Raw genomic sequence first — 18,844 nt, forward strand, 5'->3', positions numbered from 1 at the left:
AGTTTCTCTCCTTTCTCAATTAGGGCGATCTTGCAAGGTTGCTGGAAAAGCCATTAGCTGGGTGATACTGCCCTCTAATGGATTATCAGTGCAATTCATGTATCAGATCATATACATCGGGTTTTTAATGGGGAAAAAAATATTATACTCGTGAAATATAGTGCTCAAAATGTCTTGTATTTAATATGATACATTTAGCTTTATAGGGTTAATTTCATTCAATTTAAATTTTAATAAAGTCATCAAATATTTAATCAATTATCAAAACAGATTAATTATTGCACCTCTAGTAGCGTGTGCTATAAAAAGTACAGTAATGGTAAATGGTACTTATCCAAATGAGTTTTGGGCTTTATTATAATTACCAAACACAAAAGAATCAAATATGTCTCCTTCCATTTCCTTCCTGTGTTCCATATGAAAGGCAGTGTCGTCAGTGAACGTCAGTGTTTTCTCCCTTGAGTGGGTTCCCCACTTCCTCAGACAGTCTGGGTCCGACTCCTAACTGTTTTAGCTACTCTTACTCTACTTTCTCCTCTGCTCTCCTTCCTCCTCCTCCTCCTCCTCCTCCTCTTCTTCCATCTCCTCCTCCTCCTCCTGTAGCGGTGGTCCTTCACCGGGGACAACTCCTGGGTTTGAGGGGTAAGTGGGAGTGCTCCTTCCTCCCGCTACTGGCCCTCCTCTTCACCTCTCTTTGCGTCCCTTTAATAAGCAAAAAGAGAAATTCACGTGCAGTACTCGCAAAAAAAGTTTGGGATACATGGAAAGAAGATGAAGCGAAAATGTGCTTTACGAGCTTTACAGGTGAACTTGGTTTGACCTTTTCTCAACTTTTGAAAGTACGTTAGCAATCAAGCTCACCTGTAAAGGTTCTTAGCCTGAAATTTCACCCAAAGTCCCAAACTTTTAGTGAGTAGTGTAACCCCGCCCTTTTTATTTGTACTCAAAGTATAACCTTTTTGTTCATGAAGGGGCTCATTGTCTATAATAATTTGATGTTTAAAACCGCTAAGCTTTCTGACATGCTAACTAAAAAAGTAGCAAACGTCAATGCTATGGGCTATATAGCACAGCGTTGACCATTATGATAGCATTTTAGCATTCATGTCCAACAATGTTAAAGGTCCACTCTTCTTCAAGCTGGTTTCATTTGCTTTATAGCGGAACTTCATGACACCTCCCTTGGTTGCTGGTTGCTTTGCATGTTATTCATCTTTGCCACACTGTGTCGATGATCTCCGTGATATACGTTGATGTGGCTTGCATCGATTTGCATGCACAAAGATGTGCCTCACTCTAATTTGCTTCAACTTTTTCAGCCTCTGTTCTCAGAACAAATTGCTTTTCAAGCGCGTGACGTTTGCCTTGTGGTCCTTTCAGCCAATAAGGTGTCTCCGACATCTTCCGGGGGCGTGATCCATGTGTACGGCGACGACGGCTCGGAGAAAAGCAACGGAAGCTTCATCCCCTACTGCTCCATGGCACAGGCGCAGCTCTGTTTCCATGGACACCGCGATGCTGTGAAGTTCTTCGTCACAGTCCCCGGTAGGTTGGCTGTTGTTCACCATTTTGTATGACTCGAAGTAAGACACAAGCACAAATATGACTTTACTGCATTATTTTTGCGGCTCTCCTCTTATACTGTTTGGTTGTTTGTGTAAGGCAACGTTCTGGCCACGCTGAATGGGAGCGTCCTGGACAGTCCGACAGAGGGTCCGGGCTCCACCGCACCCCCGGAGACGGAGGCCCAAAGTGTTCAGAATGTGTTGGTGTTGAGTGGCGGAGAGGGTTACATTGACTTCCGCATAGGTGAGCATTCACTAAGCACGGGAAGAAAAAAAAAAGACCCATATGTCTTATTTTACTCTTTTTAAAAAAAAATAAAAATGAATAGACTAAAATTGTTTACATTTTTTTTTTTTTTTTTTTTTTTTTTTTTTTTTAAGAGCTCAGAATTGTTCATTCGGTAGTCTTACCGATTCAACGTCTTATCATCATTGGTCTTTTTTTTTTCTTTTTTTTTGTGTGTGCGTGCGTTTGCGTGTGTGCGTTTGCGTGCGTGCGTTTGCGTGCGTGCGTGTGCGTGCAAATATGTATAAATTTATACTCATTAATTCACCTAAAGCCTTATAAATATCCCATTACCCTTCGCCTTAACCAGGTACTTCAGAATCTTGCCAGAGTCGTGAAGTTTAAATGGTCAGGAGACCAGAGAAAAGGTCAGAAAAAAATAAAGAGAAAAGAAAGATAAATCAAAGTGAAATCCAGCACCGACCAAACACTTCCTGCCTTCCCCATGATTACAAAATCAAAGTCTTACGCCAACCCCGGAAGCCTCTAAATTCCAGCAAATTTAGCGAGATCTCAAGAGACCAGAGGAAAAACTAAAGAGAGGAAGGAGGGAAGGATCGATAAGGCAGAGTGAGATCCATAGAAGCCAGTACATCCAATCCATCAAAGTGAAATCCAGCACCAACAAAACCCCTCCTGCGTGGTTACAAAACCAGAGTCTTATGCCAACCCCAGAAACCTCAAACTTCCAATAAATTGAGATCTCAAGTGACCAGAGGAAAAACTAAAGAGAGGAAGGAGGGAAGGATAGATAAAGCAAAGTGAGATCCACAGACACCAGCACCCACTGATTCAAGGGGCTGTGGGAGGGAGAGGCTACTTCTGTTGAGTTTCAGTAGATGCTGGTGCGACGGATCTGGCATGCATAAGGACCACCACCAAAGAAAGAAGCCGTCAACCGCGGTCCAGCAAAGCGAGCACCGCCCCCCCCGAAATCCCCAGGCTGCGGCAGCACCAAGGCCACCCCCAAGCCACCCGAGCGGACACCGGTCGGCGAGCCGACCCAGACGCCCGGAACACCCCCGCCCCAGCCCCGGCCCACATCCCCGAGCCCAAGGCCGCAGAACGAGGCCTAGCGGGCCCCCACAGCGCCCCACCGGTCCCCAGCCCCCATCCCCCCACGACCCCCCGCACCCCACCCAAACCCGCCACCCGCCACGAAATTGTTTTAAGCTAACAACGATTAATAATGATTAGTAAAATTCCGATGAATGGAATGCGATCTTTCATTTAGTAGCCACATTGTATATGTAGTAAAGGCAAACAATATTCTTTTTGCCTTGAAAGATGAGTTAAAATGCTCGAAAGCGGCTGGCACTGTGGATTTTTTTAATTTGGTTTTTATAACGTGTGGCAGTCAAAGAGTTAACTGTGTTATACTGTGAATCTATATGGTAGAGTGCCTACCCTCCGACCCTCCTTGGAGGTTGTGGGTTCAATCCCGGCCTGGGTCTTACCAAAGACAATTAAAAATGTGACCTGTTACTTCTCTGCTTGACACTCAGGCAAAGTTATCCAAGAGTAAAAAAAAACAAAAAAAACCGTATATATTTTTAGAAAATAGTTCTATTTATTACAGCTTGGAAAAAAAGTCAATATACCTTTTTTTTTTTAATAAAAAAAAATAGTATTTTCAAGTCTGCTGTGGTTGATATGATATTTTCTTATTTTTCTAAATCTTACAGGTAAATTTAAGTAAATTTTTGTTGTTCTTTTGGCAGATAATTTTGCTTATTTGAAACAGTAATTTTCTTATTTTACCATATTTTTTTCTTAATTTTTCTACTGTCCTTTTTGCAGTGTAGATATATATTGTGCAGTATGTGTCCAATTCTTGAATGCTTTATTATAATAATATTATCTTAGATAATGCATATTAGAAAATTACTTAGGAAGCTCAAATTTCGCCCAGATTGACCAAACATGTTTAAGTTCAAAATGGCTCCAACCATCATTTTTTTTTATTATTATTGTCATTAATATATGTGGGAGCCAAATATTTATAGTGTGAAGTGTGAAAGGGGTAAATGTCCAAAATTTGGACCCATTGACTCCCATTATAAATCTATTTTTTTTCTCGTATTTTTATGCACTTTACACCTGATGTGTTATAGTGGATTTCCCATGATATGCCCAAAAGGGAGGGTGGGGTGGGGTGGGGGTGTTAGTTGAGTCTTAAAAGCCATGATCCACCAGGAGGCGGTAGAGAGCAACTTTTTTTAGTGTTGCTCTTGAGCCATTGCTTTTATTGGTCATTGGTGGCATCAAAACATAAATAAATACATAAATACATCCATCAATCCATTTTCTGAACGCTTGCTCCTCACAAGGGTCACAGGGGGTGTTGGATACATAAATACAAATACTATTAAATGTATGGATAGGTCTGATGCCACTGAACATTGTGCGTGGTCAAAAGTTTTTTTGTTTTGTTTTTGTTTTTAAAACTTTCATAATCAACTTGGTTATCACACTTCAAAGAGGGAGCCAACTATTGGCTAAAATACAACGAGAGTGGTAATTCCCCCCAAATATTATGACATTATTTTGGAAAACTCTTGGAGGGGTATAAATGGTAGTTATGCTTATTTGGTGTTCGGATTATAAGAGAAGTGTATCCTGTATAAGGGATCCCTGGACCTTGATTTTATTTTATTTAGCTTTTATAATTAATCGATGAAATTGAATGTAAAGAACTGATTTGCACATCCGTAACATGCTGATTTTGTGTTGTCCTCAGGGGATGGTGAGGACGATGAGACGGAGGAAGGAGAAAGCGACGGCCCCTCGCAGGTCAAACCCGCGTTGTGCAAGGCAGAGCGGAGCCACATCATCGTGTGGCAGGTGTCTTACATCCCCGAGTGACTTCTCCATCACTTTCTTCCTTCCAGCCTCTTTAACTCTTTAATGTAAATTCCCGGTCATGTATAAGTTCTCCCGTATCAATCCATTATTGTACAAACTGTGCATCCTCTTTCGTCCCCTGTCAACTACTAACTAACTTTAACCTGCCTGCCATGCTATTACCTTTCCCATCGGGGCGTTTGAAATATCATTGTGGGCCTTGTAACTCAGCTTCATACTGTAACTACCTCCCTACTCCTCTCATCTGTCGTGTAGTCGCCCTTCAAGTATCATCTCCTTCTATATTGTCCTGCAACCGCCCTACAGTTCTATCTCTTCCTTTAGTTTGCCAGCTGGTGAACCCAAAAAACTTCTCAAAGCATCCCTCAAAATCTATTGTATGTACCAAAAACATTGAAGATGCTGAGAATGACAAATTACATTTCAAGTTGCTATTGTTCTCTTTCATTCATTAGAATATTAACAATTGATTACTAATGGATGAATGAACAGGTGAAGGCATGTTCACCTCAACCTTAAGAGATATTTGTCCATAGAAAGTGTTGGGAGTGAACCTGCAGCCACCTGATGTCCATTCAAGATCTGAGCTCATTGTGGTGACATCGAGCAGGTGGATTTGTTGTCACTGTGTGTACAGGTAACTGTAAATGTCGACAAAAGCCCATCCTCAATTTGTGCATTGATCTCGTGTGGATTATAAAATATTAAACATACGTGTGCCGATGAACAAGCAAGGTTGACATGTGTGTCTTTATGCAACATATCACAATACAAAAGCATCAATGACTGAAGTTGTGTTTTTTTTTTTTTTTTTTTTTTTTTTTAAATGGCAGCTGCAAAACAAACCTGTATCAAGATTCATCATAAACAAAACAAATCAACTTTAAGTGGCTTGGATGTTGTTATAAAAAGCTGGTGTTCAATTTAAGTCATACTTCAGGTCCCCTTAAAATTGTAGTTGAAGTAGAAAAATACATGTTTTGGTCAAAAACAAGCATTAAGTCCACTTATGACGTTGGAGCAGGCGACCGATGCTGAAATGCAGAAGCCGATTGGTCGTCGTCACTCAGTAGATCCAGGGCGTGCTGTTGCGCTCCCACAGCTGCAGCTCCTGCTGCTTGAACCATAAGGAGACTTCCTTCTGGGCGCTTGCAACAGAGTCACTGCTGTGGATCACGTTCCTGCCAGCGCGCACAAACACATCATCACCGCACTGATTAATCATTGTCTTGATGTATTTTTAGTTGACAAAAGCGCAGTCCGTGTGCATCAACTGTTCTAACCTTCCCACATCCACGCAGAAGTCTCCGCGAATGGTCCCCGGGAGAGACTCAGCCGGGTTGGTCTCACCCAACATTTTGCGTGCCGTTTTGACCACATCGAGACCCTGCCACACCTGAATCAACACACGCACATGTACCTGAGCAGCATTACTACATGTGTATCAACACCCACTTTCACGTATTCAAAGAACTCATGAAAATATTTTTTTGCCTTGCGTTGCAAGCAGAAAATGTACTGTAAGGAGTGAGCTTCTTACGCTGCCACTTGAGTGAAGTGAAAAAAACAAAATGGAGCCACAAACTTTCTGTAATATTCTGTAACAAACAAGCATCTCACCATGGCAACCACTGGACCAGACTTCATGTAGTGAATCAATCCATTGAAGAAAGGTTTGTTCCTCAGATCCCAGTAGTGGTCCAAAAGAAGATCCTCTGACGCCTGGGACACACACACACTTGGTGTTAAGAAAAAATAAATAAAATAAAACATAGCATACTGTTCTCTTCTTGTACCTGCACAAGTTTGATTGCCACCAGTTTGAAGCCTTTCCTCTCAAAACGCTGCACAATTTCACCCACCAGTTTTCGGTGCACAGCGTCTGGCTTTATAGCAATAAAGGTGCGCTCGTTCACACCTGTCCAGCCTGGATGAAAAGCAACCACAACTAAATCAAACGTGCGCATTCAATTTGACCCTCACAAGCAATGTAGTCTATGAAATGGCATTAGTAAGAATCTCTAAGATATTTTGAAAAATCATGTATGTCTTTATTTATGAAAAGTCACTTAATTAAACACTGTCAGGGTTAATTCCAATATGTAAATATCAGAATAATGAAGAAAGTTGTAGTTTGTTATGCACGAAAACCATCTCACAGCTTTTATTTTGTTTCAATTTAAAAAACAAACTGATCATTGCAAATCTTATTTCATGCTTTTTATGAAAAAGCATGAGCTTAATTTTTTTTTTTTTTAGCGTGTAACAGACATTGATTATTGTTGTATTAGCAAGTTTGCTCACTTGCAGTTAGCGTTAGCCAACAGAGGGCAGTGCACTACAGTCAACACACAAAGGAGTTTGGCCTCAAAGCCTTGTTTACGTTCACCATGGAAACGATTATACCCAAAATGGCCGCCACGTCCCATAATGCTACGCGGTTCCCAGCTAACTTCACCGATGAGTCCCCACTAGCTAGCCAAACATCCCCATTAGCGTCCGGCATAAATGCGAGCCTTTCATCAGATGTAAACACGTACACGGCGAAGAATTGGAAGGTAGAAAGTTAGAGAACACCGACCTGACTGGAAGATTTGCGAAAACAAAGAGAGAACGAAGCATATCATGGTGGTGTTGGACGGTGTTGAAGAGGTAGCGGAGACGAGCAGAGCACGCGCATACTTTATTGAGGAGAGAAAGTGAGAGAGTGGTGCACGTGTGTTCAGAGTCCTTGCAGCAAGATAAGCGTACGTGGACTAGTTTATCAAATTTGATGATTATTTACATAGTTAGTATGGCAGTGACATGCATATAGTATTAAATTATGATGTTATTCGAAATACACGTGTCTTACATGTTAACAGTCCCTGTCCCTTAACACGACATTATATTTTCGCTATCTTCCGGAGCCTTATGCTGCATTCGAGGATAGTCGGAAGTCGGAAAAATCCGAGTTGAAACTTCCCAGTTTCAACCTCAAAGCGTTCGAAGTGAAAGTAAACAACCAAAATCGCGGATAGTGATAAATTGTTTTTTTTTTATTTTGGTCCTCAAAACTCAATTTGACCTCCAGAAAACTTACCTTTTTGCAATTTTGCTTCATTTATTGTTTTAATCTTATTTCACAAGCATTCCATACAGTTAAGTAGTTTACCGTATAATTTCATGCAGGGATATAGCGGCAATACTGTCACGTACGCTGTGTTACATGAAGTTATGGTGAATATTTATGAATGAAGAAAGCTATCTAGTTTTATACTCGAGTAAATTGTGTTTTGCCATTCAGAGTGACGTCACATTGTAGTCCGCCGGTGAAGTCGTGGTCCTTGGTTTTTTCCGACTTCGCCAGTAAGCCAAGCCATTAACAGTGTAGATCAGAACTTCATCACTGAACTGACGTCAGACACAGGATTATTCCCGAGGCATATTCCTGGGAACGTAACGGTTCCCAAACTTCCCAGTGCCCACCATCATCCATAAATAGAATTTCAGAATCACCCTGAAAAACTATTGAGCAAGCAAGGGCCTTAGTCACGAGCTTAATAGCTTATGAATACATGACTCCTCTGAACCAACCCCATGGCTGGATGAAGTATGAAAAATATTGGGAATTAAAAAAACAAAACAAAAAAAAAAACAAAAAAACAGTACTGTATTACAAATTGTTGCAGTGTTCTGATGTTAGCCCTAAAGCACATGCATCAGGATCAGTAAGAAAATTTGTGCAATTGAACGTAATACAAAAATAACGCTATGTGGAAAAAAAAAATGTTTTTGGGATGAAACTGAATGCAGACATCTTAAAAATGTAAAATCTGGAAAAACAAAAAACGTGTTTTCCACATAGCAGTGACAATATGCTATTTGTGAGGAGAAAAGCAGAAATCTATCCTGAGGTCTGGAATTAATGCAAAGATGTAGTTAAACTGCTTAAACGTTGATGGAAAAATATCTTACACCTTAAATTCATACAAGCACTTACGGTAACCTATTTTTTAATTCTGTTAAATTATTGACAAATGCGTAGATCAGACATTAAAGAATCTATTAGTTTAACTTTGCATACCTATCAGCTTGTTTTTGTGTGTGTTCTCAGCCAAACCTCTCAATAAAATATTCACAGCTTCTTGGAATGTTTCAGTAATATGAAAGCCATATCAGCATTCACATCTGCTAAAATACCTTTGTTACAACACATCTTGTGGAAAAAATGCTTAAGTTATGACTGCGCCATACAACCCATACTACTGTACTTTATGAGAAGAGCAGTGAGATAAAAACAAAAACACATGGTACAATTGTTTAATTTTGATAATATATTTAACAAGTCATTTCAAACACGGAAAATGATTTTATTTTTTTATTTTTTTTAATACAGTTGACAGAAGTGATGGGAAAATGAAGCTTCATGAAACACTTGCAATTTTTTTTTTTTTTTTTTTTTTTTTACCAGACTGGATGGCACTCTTGCTTGTGTATTGGAAATTAGATTTCTAATGCATCTTTAAACCAACAATGCCATCTAGAGGATTAAAAAAATAAAAAATAAAATAAAAATCAAGTGCTTCATGAATCTTCATTTGTTCATCACGAGATGGAAGTACCCATGTCTCTTGTCCTTTTGCTTTGGACATCACACAGCTGTCTCCTGTGTCACCTTCTTCCCTTGGTCTTGACTGCGGAAATATTCTTTGGAGAACACCACTTCCCTTTCTAAAGGCAGAAGAGGCTCCTCTGCTAGAATGGCACCTTCCGTTTGCTTGTGTAGCGCCAGCTTCATGGCGCGCAGCAGCGGAGGATAAGGCACGTAGCGCACGGGAGGCTCAGGAATGGGCACAAAGTCCTTGAATTGCTCCTCCATGTGCTTGGGAACGAGGCGCCAGTCGTGGTACATCACTTTGTCGACTTCTTTGACCTCTTTCTCCTCTTTTCCTGACACAAAATGATGTGTGACTTAGTTGTTTTCAAAGTAGCACCCGACCTATCAGGATTTTTTGAGGTTGATGCCAATTCTAATATTCGGCAGAAAAAAAATTCTGATAAACTTAAGATACTCCTGTGGCTTACCTTTATAGGTGAGAATTCCCCAAGCTTTTCCATGATCCATGTTCTCGATTTAAAAAAAAAAAAAAAAAAAAAAAAAAATTGAATACATAATAGAATTCTAAATGTGTCTCACTGCCATAAATTCCTCACAAGACGAGATGGGTCTGCTCTTACCTCAGCTGTGTAGTCCACCTTGACTTTGGTGATCTGCCAGTAACTTGGCTCCGTGTGGTCCTCCAGCCACGACTTGCGAGTGAAGACGCGTCCTATTCCGAACATCCGCATACCGGCCAGCAGAGAGAACAAGCGGCTTTCGCGACGGACATCCTGCCAAGCAAGCACGGGCAGCATCTTCCCGGTGTGAGGCCGCTTCATGGTGTCGTAGTCGAGCGCGTACTTCTGCGAGTCCCGAGGTCGGTTCTTCAGCTCCCGGTAGGCGCGGATCTTCCGAGCCATCTCTGCTATGAGACGAATCCGCTTTTTCTTCACCATGGCTCTCTGAGGACCTGTGGACGAGATGCCCGACATCAATGTATGCTGTCAATTGCAAATCCATGCTGCTCTTTCTGCGAATAACCCTGGTGAAGCGATTCCCATCTGAGGGCGTCGGTTTGTTATGGAGCCATGATGGGCTTTTCATCAAATATAGACGCCGTTAAAACAAATTACCTGAAGTTTTGTGATAGACGATACAATTTCAATTGACCTCCGCAATCACAACACGGAACTTCCGCTATGTCGGTCCGACACTAAAATGCTCCGTGTGAATCCTTTGTGAACTTTTCTTTCCACGATCAGCACTAAAATAGGTGAAACAATGGTGACTCCTAATGGCCATCTTGGTGACCTACATGCATGACCACAAAATGGCTCCTAAAATAAATACCATCAGGAATCATTTTACTTGTGTTACGACTGGATGAGTGGCTACAGTTTTAAATTATCTGTAATTTAATTAGAGTTTATACGATATCTTAATTCTTTGAAGTGCTCCTGCCCATTTGTTCTAAACATCTTTCCATGCTCAAAGTATTTACTTCCAAAAACTCTCATTTGCATATGGTGGACCATTTATCAACAGTCATACAATATTATCAGATTTCAATGAATAATCTGTAATGTAATAATGTTTAAGATTTTCAGTCCATGTGCTCAGCCTCCATACTATCTGTATAAACTATGAAAGACTGTGGGAACGTTTTGAGCTGTGATAACTACTGTTGTTCACAAAACAAAACAAAACCTGTTTCTGCATATTCAGCATTCACTTTAATTTCATCGCAAAATCATGCTGGTGAAATAAAAGCAAGTGAAAGGCCTTCAAATAATATATTAATAATAAACTGAAAATGGTACATGTCTTCATTTTCATCGAATGGCACAATAGTAAGTGCTTGGATGCATCAATATAGGACAAATAGTGTGAAAGACCAAAAAAATAAAAGGAAGTTACGCTATTATATCTACAGGGGGAAATTGTCATTTAGCACTGGACAAAGAGGTATTGGCGCCATTCTTGCTGCACTGTAACAGAGAATTTCTTCAGAAAGAACAAAACACTTGTATGCAGTGTACCTTAAGTCATGATGGTCTTGAGGCATTTAACATGAGCGGACATGAGGGTCCAGATATGGAGTCAATCTGAATACAACCGGTTCTCTAAACAAGCCAAGAATTAGAAACACGTAAATTGTCCACTCATGTCTGGACAAAATAACATTGTTGAGAGTTAAATGTTTCTACGTAACAAATGTGTGAATCTTACATTTTTTTTTAAAATAAATAAATAAAAAGAATTGTAGCTTTTTAGGTGTTTTAATAAAAATGACCTTCTAAATGTTAAAAAGTTAACAGGTGTTTGCAAAGTATATAAAAAAAAATCTTTTTTTAAAAATCTCAAAAATGATTCAGCAGTAAATAAAAGGCAGTTGAATGCAACACTTATGACCAGAGGAAGAAAAAACAAACAAACTGAAAAGTCCTTCTTTTAGACTGAGCATTTTCATCAAGTGCACTCACAAGTAACCCACATCTTCATAACCTTGACAAATAATCTAACCAAATTGCAAAGGGAAAAATTATTCTTTGATTAAGTGATTGTATTTAGTTTAAGAATATGCGCTATTTGCATACAAGACAACAAAGAACGTAACTGAATGGCTCAATCCAAGTGACCCACTTTTTCTGAAAAACACTCAAAATGGCCGCCAAAATAGAGCCATGTTAGAGACTTCAGTGTTGCACTCTACAGTACATTCTCATGTTAAAAACAAATCCCTGTTGATGAATGGCAAGAGATATCTACAGATGACGTCTTTTTGCTACAGTAGTCCTGCTTTGGATCCCATGTGAGTGATGGGAACAAAGACGTATTCGTGGCATGAGACGACCGTTCCCTTCCGGTTATTTTCTTCAATACTGCGACACACGTGAAGGGGAGGTTTTGGGGCAGGTATTTCAAACTTGTCGTAACAGTAACATCCGCTTCGTTTAAGCGCAGGACGGTCAAGTCCAGCGGCACCTCTTCCTCTGGCAGGCCTCGGGGTCGGACGTACAACCCTCCGAGTCGCTCTCGGAAGACGACGGGCCGGCCGAGGGGGGGGCAGCCGAGCGCGGGGAACGTTCGGGCACGTCTGCCGTTTCGTCTGCCGCCCCGCCGTGGAGATTGAGCAGCCAGCCCAGTTTGTTGTGCAGCAGGTGGCGAAGCCCCGGCGGCAGGGGCAGCGCGTCCAGGGTGTCAATGCAGTCGGGCAGGAGCTGGCGGAGGCGGGCGCAGCACAGGTACAAAAGGGAGGTGGGCGCGGAGCAGGATCGGATCACCTTCATGCTGCTTTTGGCTGCCGTGGAGCACGCCATGGGGTAAAACCGCTTGTTCTGCAGATCTGTGGCAGCAATACCTGGTTTGACAAAAGAGACATTCAAGTCTAACAACTCACTCACCCACCTGCAAAACACATTTTCATGTACGTAATAGGCTGAATCTATCGTCACGTTTTAGGGAAATGAGCCATAACTGTTCCAAAGTATAATTAATCCAAAGGGTTAGAATAGTTTTGAGTTTTTCTTTAGAGTTTGCTTTATATTTAAATTCAGTTAGCTTTAATTAGTTTTTAGAGCAGGTTACTTCATTTTTAGGAGTTTTTATTTATTCAAAAAAGATTTACCTTAGTATAGTTTTTATTAGATTTAGGATTAGTTTTAGTTTTTTCTTTTAATAAATAAATAAATAAATAAATAGATAGATAAATAAATAAATAAATCGAGCAGCGGTGGCCAAGTTCGGTCCTCGAGAACCCCTATCCAGCCTGTTTTTCATGTCTCCCTCCTTCAGCGCAGCTGAATCTAATGATCAGCTAATCAGCAAGCTTTGCAGAAGCCTGATAACGATCCTGATCATGAATCAGGTGTGTTAGTGGAAAGAAACATAGAAAACAGGCTGGATAGGGGCTTATCGAGGACCGAACTTGGCCACCCCTGAAATGGAGTATTTGTCTAATAAAGGAAACTAACTATTATGCAAGTAAACTACCAAAATAAATACATTAAAAAGGAACCCTAAGGCGTGGAAAATAAAGGCAATTTTTCCAATAATTATAGTTTAAGTTTTAGTTTAGTTTAGCATTTTCCTTTTTATTTATTTCAATAATAAAAATGATTTTCAATTTTAGTTCTTTTGTTAGTTTTAGTCAAAGTTACAGTGTGTAGAATTTAGTGTTATCTAGTGGTGAACTAATAGGATGCAATGAATTTGAAGCACGTGCACTAGACAGACCCACTGATTTGTATATATTACTGGATAGTCTTTTGAAGCTGCGAGGCCACCATATTACTCCTCCCAAGAAACGTTTCTCGGCATACAGTAGTCTGCTCGCAAGACGGCAGGAGCAAAATGGTCGCCTAACACGACTACCATTTATTATTTGGAGTGAGTCAGCGAGTGAATGAGGGAAAGCAGGAGCTTGCGTGAGCGGCGAGCAAGAGTGGCTAGCAAGAACTCACTGGAGCGGTTAGTAAGAACTAGCTGGAGCGTCTAGCGGGAGAAGCGAGCAAATGCTAGTGAGAGCAAAGCAGAGGGTGACAAGTGACGGGAGCACCAATCATGGGACTCAGTGACAACCATCTGCAGGCCCCAGCTGTGGCCATTAGCTACACAAATGCCACCAGAGGCTAACTACGTTCACAAAGTTCTTCTCCATCGGGTATTTGTAGCAGAAAGACGGCGGCGAAACATATCAGCCTCCTGTAAGGCACGGCGCAACCTATGAACTTTCTTTTTTTGCCTATTATTTAAATATTATTATTATTATTATTATTATTATTAATTATTATAAATATAATTATTTAAATAAAGTCTTTTTTTTAATGAATCAATTATTCGTTCACCACTAGATGGTGCTATAAAATACACACTGTCCATTTAACCATAATAACCATGTCCCCCTTTGATTTTGTGCAATTTTATTCTTAGTTATTACTATTATTATTATTAGATAAGTTCTGAAAGAAAAGTGCACAACCCAATTTCGCATTCCCAAATTAGCATGTGTGGTTAAAATATTCCGCAGGTTTGTTTTGAACTTACCTATGCATTTGCGATTCTTAAAGAATGTAAGTGTGCCGTGCCACGTGTCCAGATGAACCCCAATGATGGAGCCCTGGCCAAACCGAGAGGAAAAGTTCATCTTGTCTCCTTTATGATGCAACAATCCTGTCAAAAACAACACATTAAGACATCTGCAGCTGTATTGAGATAGCTTGCATTTAAAGGTGTTAAATCAATATGTTTGTTTTATTTTTGCACAAAATGGAGGCTTGTACCAGTGTAAGACAGACCCCAGCTGTCCACATCTTTTCCCAAAAGGCTGCAGAACGAATGCCTGTATTTGTCAAGGTTGACATCAGAAGTACCGATTCCAATCATCTGGGCAATGTGACAATTTAGAGAACAAATCCACTTCAACTTCATAACAAAACTGTTTTCCATTATTCCATCCAGTGCGCATACCATGTCTGTTCCATAAACGGGGGACGTCATCTTGATTTCCCAAAAGTGTTGCCCTTCTGCCAGCTCCTTGGAACCGCGGATTGCAGCCGTGCCGCAACTGTACTCTGAGTGAAAGTTGACTTCCCGATTGTCACAGCTGAGTAATGTTGCAGTTGATCGGCTGCCGACATCCCAAACCCAGTCAAATTCTAAAAAATAGACAAAACGGTCAAGAATTCAAATATTTGGTGGGATACAATAACAATGCCGCTCCCACTATATCTGACCTTGATCATCCTCTCCGCAGTGACAGTCTTTGACTTGGTAAAAACCTCTCCGATGATGGATGGTGTCAACCTGGTAGTCACAGCCACAGTAAGACTCTCCGGTCACGGGCACGGCGCTGGGCACCGGAGGGACTATCACCGCCGAGTAGTCGGCCTCCGAATCAGAATCGCTGTACTTAAGAGTGGAGAACAACAGGCAGGAATTCAGAGATGATAAATGCCAGGCATTTCTTCAGTGTTTCAACAGCAGATAAGTAAGTGCTAACCTCCAGGCGCTCATAGCCCCATCCGTCACTTTCAGAGGCCAAGACAAGCGCTCTTGCATCAGCATCTCGCCGTATCCCACCCCAGACGTATCGCCACGCGCGGCTGTTCCTGCCTCGCCCTGACATGGCAGTCACGACGATCTTGACTCTTACTTGGCGGTCACGTTGAATCGAGGTGCGAAGGTGTCAAACAGCATCTGTCCAGCTGCCGCAAGAGCACGAAAGATTTTATTTATTTATTTTTTAACGATGAAACCAGTGATGAATCATGTTGTACGAGTAGCCTGCATGTACGTGACTCACTATGTAATTTTAGATTAGCATAAAAAACTATCAGCGATATAAATGGATGATTGCAACATCGTGGCTCGAACAACGATGACCTGACATGTGAGTTTTTTTAAGGGTCACCGAACCGAGTGATCGGCTATCCCTTACTAGCATATTAGCTTTTCTTAAATGCTAAATTGACCAATTTCAGAACAGTTATGCTTGCTGTATGGAAATTTGTTGAACGCAGACTCAACTAGCAGCGAACGCGTTGTTAGTTTCCCAAATAACATGAAAATGCAGAGCAAACATACAAGCTAGTTAGCTATCGTTGGTAGCATTGTAGCATCAACGTTACCTGCCTGTTGGCAACGGAACGGACAATCTTCATGGAAGGCGCATATCCACAGACGACGAAGGAATGTGTGATTGTCAAGGTTTTTTTTTTCTAGTTTCTATTTTTGTCTGACCCAATTTCCTTACAGTGTGATCGTAAACAATAACACGCAGGCGGATGTGGAGCGATCATCACTTTGCGCCTTCCCTTTCCGGAAGTTTTCAATGGAAACGATATAAATAGACACAAAGGAAAATGTTATTTATATGTGCTAAATACTATTACATTACATATTTTATATGATGCCATCATAAACGGTTTATTCAACAAGCCACCCATTTTCTTAACAAAGCAACATAAAATATGATTGACCTTAAGTGTCAACAATATCAGAGAAATCAGTAAGATTAGTAAATTATGGATAGTAGTAAATTAATGTGTATCGTATTCTTGCTCTAAAGTGATCGTGCGTGTCACAATTCGAGCAAAACAAGTTGCTCAACCTCTTTTCATCATTTACACTTCCTGTCACGTACTACAGCAAGAACTTCTTTTTATTCCCCCCCAGATAAAAACTACAAACATTTTTTTCTTTCTACAAATCCATTGAAATATTAGACGTCTTAATTTGACCACATTTGTGAAGAAATAGCTAGACCAAAGAGTTTCTGGAGTATGATAAGTTTTATTTGGAAATCTGACTAGCACAGTTGAACAGTGACCTTAAAACAAACAAAATCAAGACAGCAGCACTACAGGTTAACAATAATAGTGTCTGAGGATGTCATAGTAAACATAAATTCACTTGCACACATGATGCACTCGGATCACGCACGCATTTTCAACTTCATATTAACATGTGGACATCCTCCATAATAAATCACACTACATCCAGAGGAATTTCAAGCACTTAGAACAATTACCAACAGTGCAGTTACTCTAACTATACACAGATAATTTATATATTTTAATGTATATAGGGTATTTCATAAACAGTACTCCATTTAGACAGTTTCATTAAGTCTTCATAGCGTTCCATAAATAGCAAAAAAAAAAAAAATGTTGACAGCTCTTCACTGCTGTGATTCAAAAATCCCCAAAGAGAACATAAAAATGAACAAAAACACTGATGTGCACAATTCCGCTGTAGTGTCGGATAAGAGTGACAAAAGCAGAAATGAAAGTTTTTTTGGAGGGGTGACGATGATACTCAGCACATCACAGACTGATTACTACATTTACAAGGGATGACCACTGTACAGGATAAGATCAGACAACACATCAGGCAGACTGTCCACACATCATCATCCCACAACAACCAACACATCTTCATGCCCGCTCTGTACACCGCACCTGACACAACCGGATGGCTTGGAAAATACAAATTTGGACAGATCACAACCGGTGATGACAAAACTGCCAGGTCCAACGGCAACACGCCTCGGTTTGCCATCCCATCCTGTCAGGCCCTCTCGTGTCATGGAAGTTGGTGAAAATCTATTTGTTCTGGCTGCTTGGATGTGGAATGAATGAAATGGCGCCGGTGCAAGACGCTTATTTTGTAGATAGGATAAGAGCCACGATCAGGCCGTAAAGCCCCAGCACCTCGGCGAAGATCAGGATCAAGATCATGCCCACGAAGAGGCGGGGCTGCTGGGCCGTGCCTCTCACGCCGGCGTCGCCCACGATGCCGATGGCGAAGCCGGCCGCCAGGCCGCTCAAGCCCACGCTCAGACCGGCGCCTAGATGAAGGAAGCTCCTGGTGAAGGAAACGGAAACAAAAAGGTGATAACATGGAACAAAAAGGCCAAACCAAGAAATGCAGCCTTCCATGTTGTGTTTAATGCTTTTACTGCCACACGTTATAAAAATACATAAAAAAAAAAAAAAAAAAAAAAAAAAGTAGTTGACGTCATTTAACATTTATGGCGGCATACATCGTGATTTTACGAATCATGATTAAACATTTTTGGCGGTCAAAGAGTCCGCCATACGCGGAGCGATTAGTTTGAATGTGACTGTCACAAAGCGTGTGGCGTTTCTGCAACTAGTTTTTGTGATTCCGAATTTCAATTTCAAATGATCAGGGTTGCAACGATGGATCTGTGACATCATGTTTACAAGAGTTTCCGCAACTAAAATGCCGTTTCTGGGTACAACCAACGATAGAGCCAGTTAGTCGGGTGTCTGGGCATGAGCCGCTAGCTTAATTGTTCTCGATTGATCATTTCACATCGGGGCCTCCTGGTGTGCAGCGGTCCTACGAGTGACAAAGAAAAGAAGGGAATGTTTTGGAAAGCAGCAGACTTGACAGCAGGGCTGTGTTGGCTGAGGACTTGGAACAAGCTAGCAAGCAAGTTGGGTCACAAGTGTCCGAGTAATTGGACAAGATCTGATACAACAACTGCGCCTTTACAATGGTCATACTGCTCAATTTTGACTAAGACAGTGGTCAGCCTTTCTTGTCATAAGGGCCATTTTAGGTCAAAGAACCAAGAATCTGTCTGGAGTCGCAAAACATTTGAACATTGTGATGAATGAAACAGTTTAGTGTTAATCTAATGCACTGAGAGCTAATTAGAGCTGCACCAATACAGAAAAATATGCAATATCCAATACTTAGAGATTCATTTTCTGCTACCTTTCGTATTTGGATTTATATTTTTTTTTTGTGGTAATTTACACATTTCATACTACATTTTTTTAGACTTTTCTGCCTTTCTGGCAAATTTATGACATTGTTGGCAATTTTATGACCTTTTTTTTTTTGACTATGGCTATTTTGGACATTTTTTCTGCCTTTTTTTGCTAAGATTTTTGGCAATTTTGTGGACATTTCAAAGCAATTTCCTACTTTTCCTCATTTTTTTTTTACATTTTATGGTCACTTTTTCATCTACCTTTGTCTCTTTTTCTTAGGACTTTAGACAAATTTGGA

The 18,844-nt window shown here is 40.7% G+C and overlaps 5 protein-coding genes across 23 annotated transcripts in view; 1 reads left to right on the forward strand and 4 right to left on the reverse strand.

Annotated features, from left to right (window-relative positions):
* Positions 1-5,446, forward strand: part of mapk8ip3 (mitogen-activated protein kinase 8 interacting protein 3) — a 47,265-nt gene extending 41,819 nt beyond the window's left edge. For 14 of the 17 annotated variants that reach the window (XM_077502833.1, XM_077502866.1, XM_077502843.1 and 11 more), the window contains 4 exons: positions 604-642; positions 1,381-1,545; positions 1,663-1,809; positions 4,592-5,446. In XM_077502833.1, coding sequence (XP_077358959.1) covers positions 604-642; positions 1,381-1,545; positions 1,663-1,809; positions 4,592-4,716 — 476 coding nt within the window. In that variant the 3' untranslated portion in view covers positions 4,717-5,446. The remainder of the gene's footprint in view (positions 1-603; positions 643-1,380; positions 1,546-1,662; positions 1,810-4,591) is intronic. The other 3 variants (XM_077502872.1, XM_077502971.1, XM_077502946.1) reach the window with 1 other exon arrangement.
* Positions 5,447-5,496: 50 nt separating this feature from the next.
* nme3 (NME/NM23 nucleoside diphosphate kinase 3) lies at positions 5,497-7,465 on the reverse strand. Its single transcript, XM_077502984.1, has 5 exons — positions 7,298-7,465; positions 6,513-6,643; positions 6,337-6,438; positions 6,000-6,112; positions 5,497-5,897 (listed from the first exon to the last, which is right to left on the reverse strand). Exons 1-5 carry the CDS (start codon positions 7,341-7,343, stop codon positions 5,783-5,785), a joined length of 507 nt encoding a protein of 168 aa, XP_077359110.1. The 5' UTR covers positions 7,344-7,465; the 3' UTR covers positions 5,497-5,782.
* Positions 7,466-9,004: 1,539 nt separating this feature from the next.
* Positions 9,005-10,577, reverse strand: mrps34 (mitochondrial ribosomal protein S34). The gene is made up of 4 exons (XM_077505529.1): positions 10,432-10,577; positions 9,937-10,268; positions 9,784-9,826; positions 9,005-9,648 (listed from the first exon to the last, which is right to left on the reverse strand). Exons 2-4 carry the CDS (start codon positions 10,252-10,254, stop codon positions 9,350-9,352), a joined length of 660 nt encoding a protein of 219 aa, XP_077361655.1. The 5' UTR covers positions 10,255-10,268; positions 10,432-10,577; the 3' UTR covers positions 9,005-9,349.
* A 431-nt stretch (positions 10,578-11,008) lies between these two features.
* spsb3a (splA/ryanodine receptor domain and SOCS box containing 3a) lies at positions 11,009-16,115 on the reverse strand. Of its 3 annotated transcripts, none has more exons than XM_077503013.1 (7): positions 15,932-16,115; positions 15,300-15,504; positions 15,034-15,208; positions 14,768-14,955; positions 14,581-14,683; positions 14,345-14,470; positions 11,009-12,659 (listed from the first exon to the last, which is right to left on the reverse strand). In XM_077503013.1, exons 2-7 carry the CDS (start codon positions 15,423-15,425, stop codon positions 12,268-12,270), a joined length of 1,110 nt encoding a protein of 369 aa, XP_077359139.1. In that variant the 5' UTR covers positions 15,426-15,504; positions 15,932-16,115; the 3' UTR covers positions 11,009-12,267. The 3 variants fall into 3 exon arrangements, with proteins under 3 accessions (XP_077359139.1, XP_077359130.1, XP_077359147.1); XM_077503004.1 differs by having other exon boundaries at positions 15,928-16,115; XM_077503021.1 differs by lacking the exon at positions 15,932-16,115 and having other exon boundaries at positions 15,034-15,203; positions 15,300-15,503.
* A 456-nt stretch (positions 16,116-16,571) lies between these two features.
* Positions 16,572-18,844, reverse strand: part of atp6v0ca (ATPase H+ transporting V0 subunit ca) — a 12,761-nt gene continuing 10,488 nt past the window's right edge. Inside the window, exon 3 of the mRNA XM_077503035.1 lies at positions 16,572-17,665. Within this exon, the coding sequence (XP_077359161.1) occupies positions 17,461-17,665 (205 nt within the window). The 3' untranslated portion in view covers positions 16,572-17,460. The remainder of the gene's footprint in view (positions 17,666-18,844) is intronic.

Source organism: Festucalex cinctus, chromosome 1, assembly GCF_051991245.1.
Source record: "Festucalex cinctus isolate MCC-2025b chromosome 1, RoL_Fcin_1.0, whole genome shotgun sequence".
NCBI classification, from domain to species: Eukaryota; Metazoa; Chordata; class Actinopteri; order Syngnathiformes; family Syngnathidae; genus Festucalex; species Festucalex cinctus.

Bases quoted from the DNA above. Each gene is read 5' to 3' on its own strand.
- nme3 (XM_077502984.1), bottom strand. From the start codon at position 7,343: ATGATATGCTTCGTTCTCTCTTTGTTTTCGCAAATCTTCCAGTCAG. The intron at 6,113-6,336 runs GTGAGATGCTTG...GTGTTGATTCAG, and splicing joins CTGGTCCAGTGGTTGCCATG to GTGTGGCAGGGTCTCGATGT. The intron at 5,898-5,999 runs GTTAGAACAGTT...GCGCGCTGGCAG, and splicing joins TTCTGCGTGGATGTGGGAAG to GAACGTGATCCACAGCAGTG.
- mrps34 (XM_077505529.1), bottom strand. From the start codon at position 10,254: ATGGTGAAGAAAAAGCGGATTCGTCTCATAGCAGAGATGGCTCGGAAG. The intron at 9,827-9,936 runs GTAAGAGCAGAC...TTTTAAATCGAG, and splicing joins AGGTGGACTACACAGCTGAG to AACATGGATCATGGAAAAGC. The intron at 9,649-9,783 runs GTAAGCCACAGG...ATTTTGTGTCAG, and splicing joins GGGAATTCTCACCTATAAAG to GAAAAGAGGAGAAAGAGGTC.
- spsb3a (XM_077503013.1), bottom strand. From the start codon at position 15,425: ATGTCAGGGCGAGGCAGGAACAGCCGCGCGTGGCGATACGTCTGGGGT. The intron at 15,209-15,299 runs GTTAGCACTTAC...TCCACTCTTAAG, and splicing joins GGGGCTATGAGCGCCTGGAG to TACAGCGATTCTGATTCGGA. The intron at 12,660-14,344 runs GTAAGTTCAAAA...TTGTCAAACCAG, and splicing joins TAAGAATCGCAAATGCATAG to GTATTGCTGCCACAGATCTG.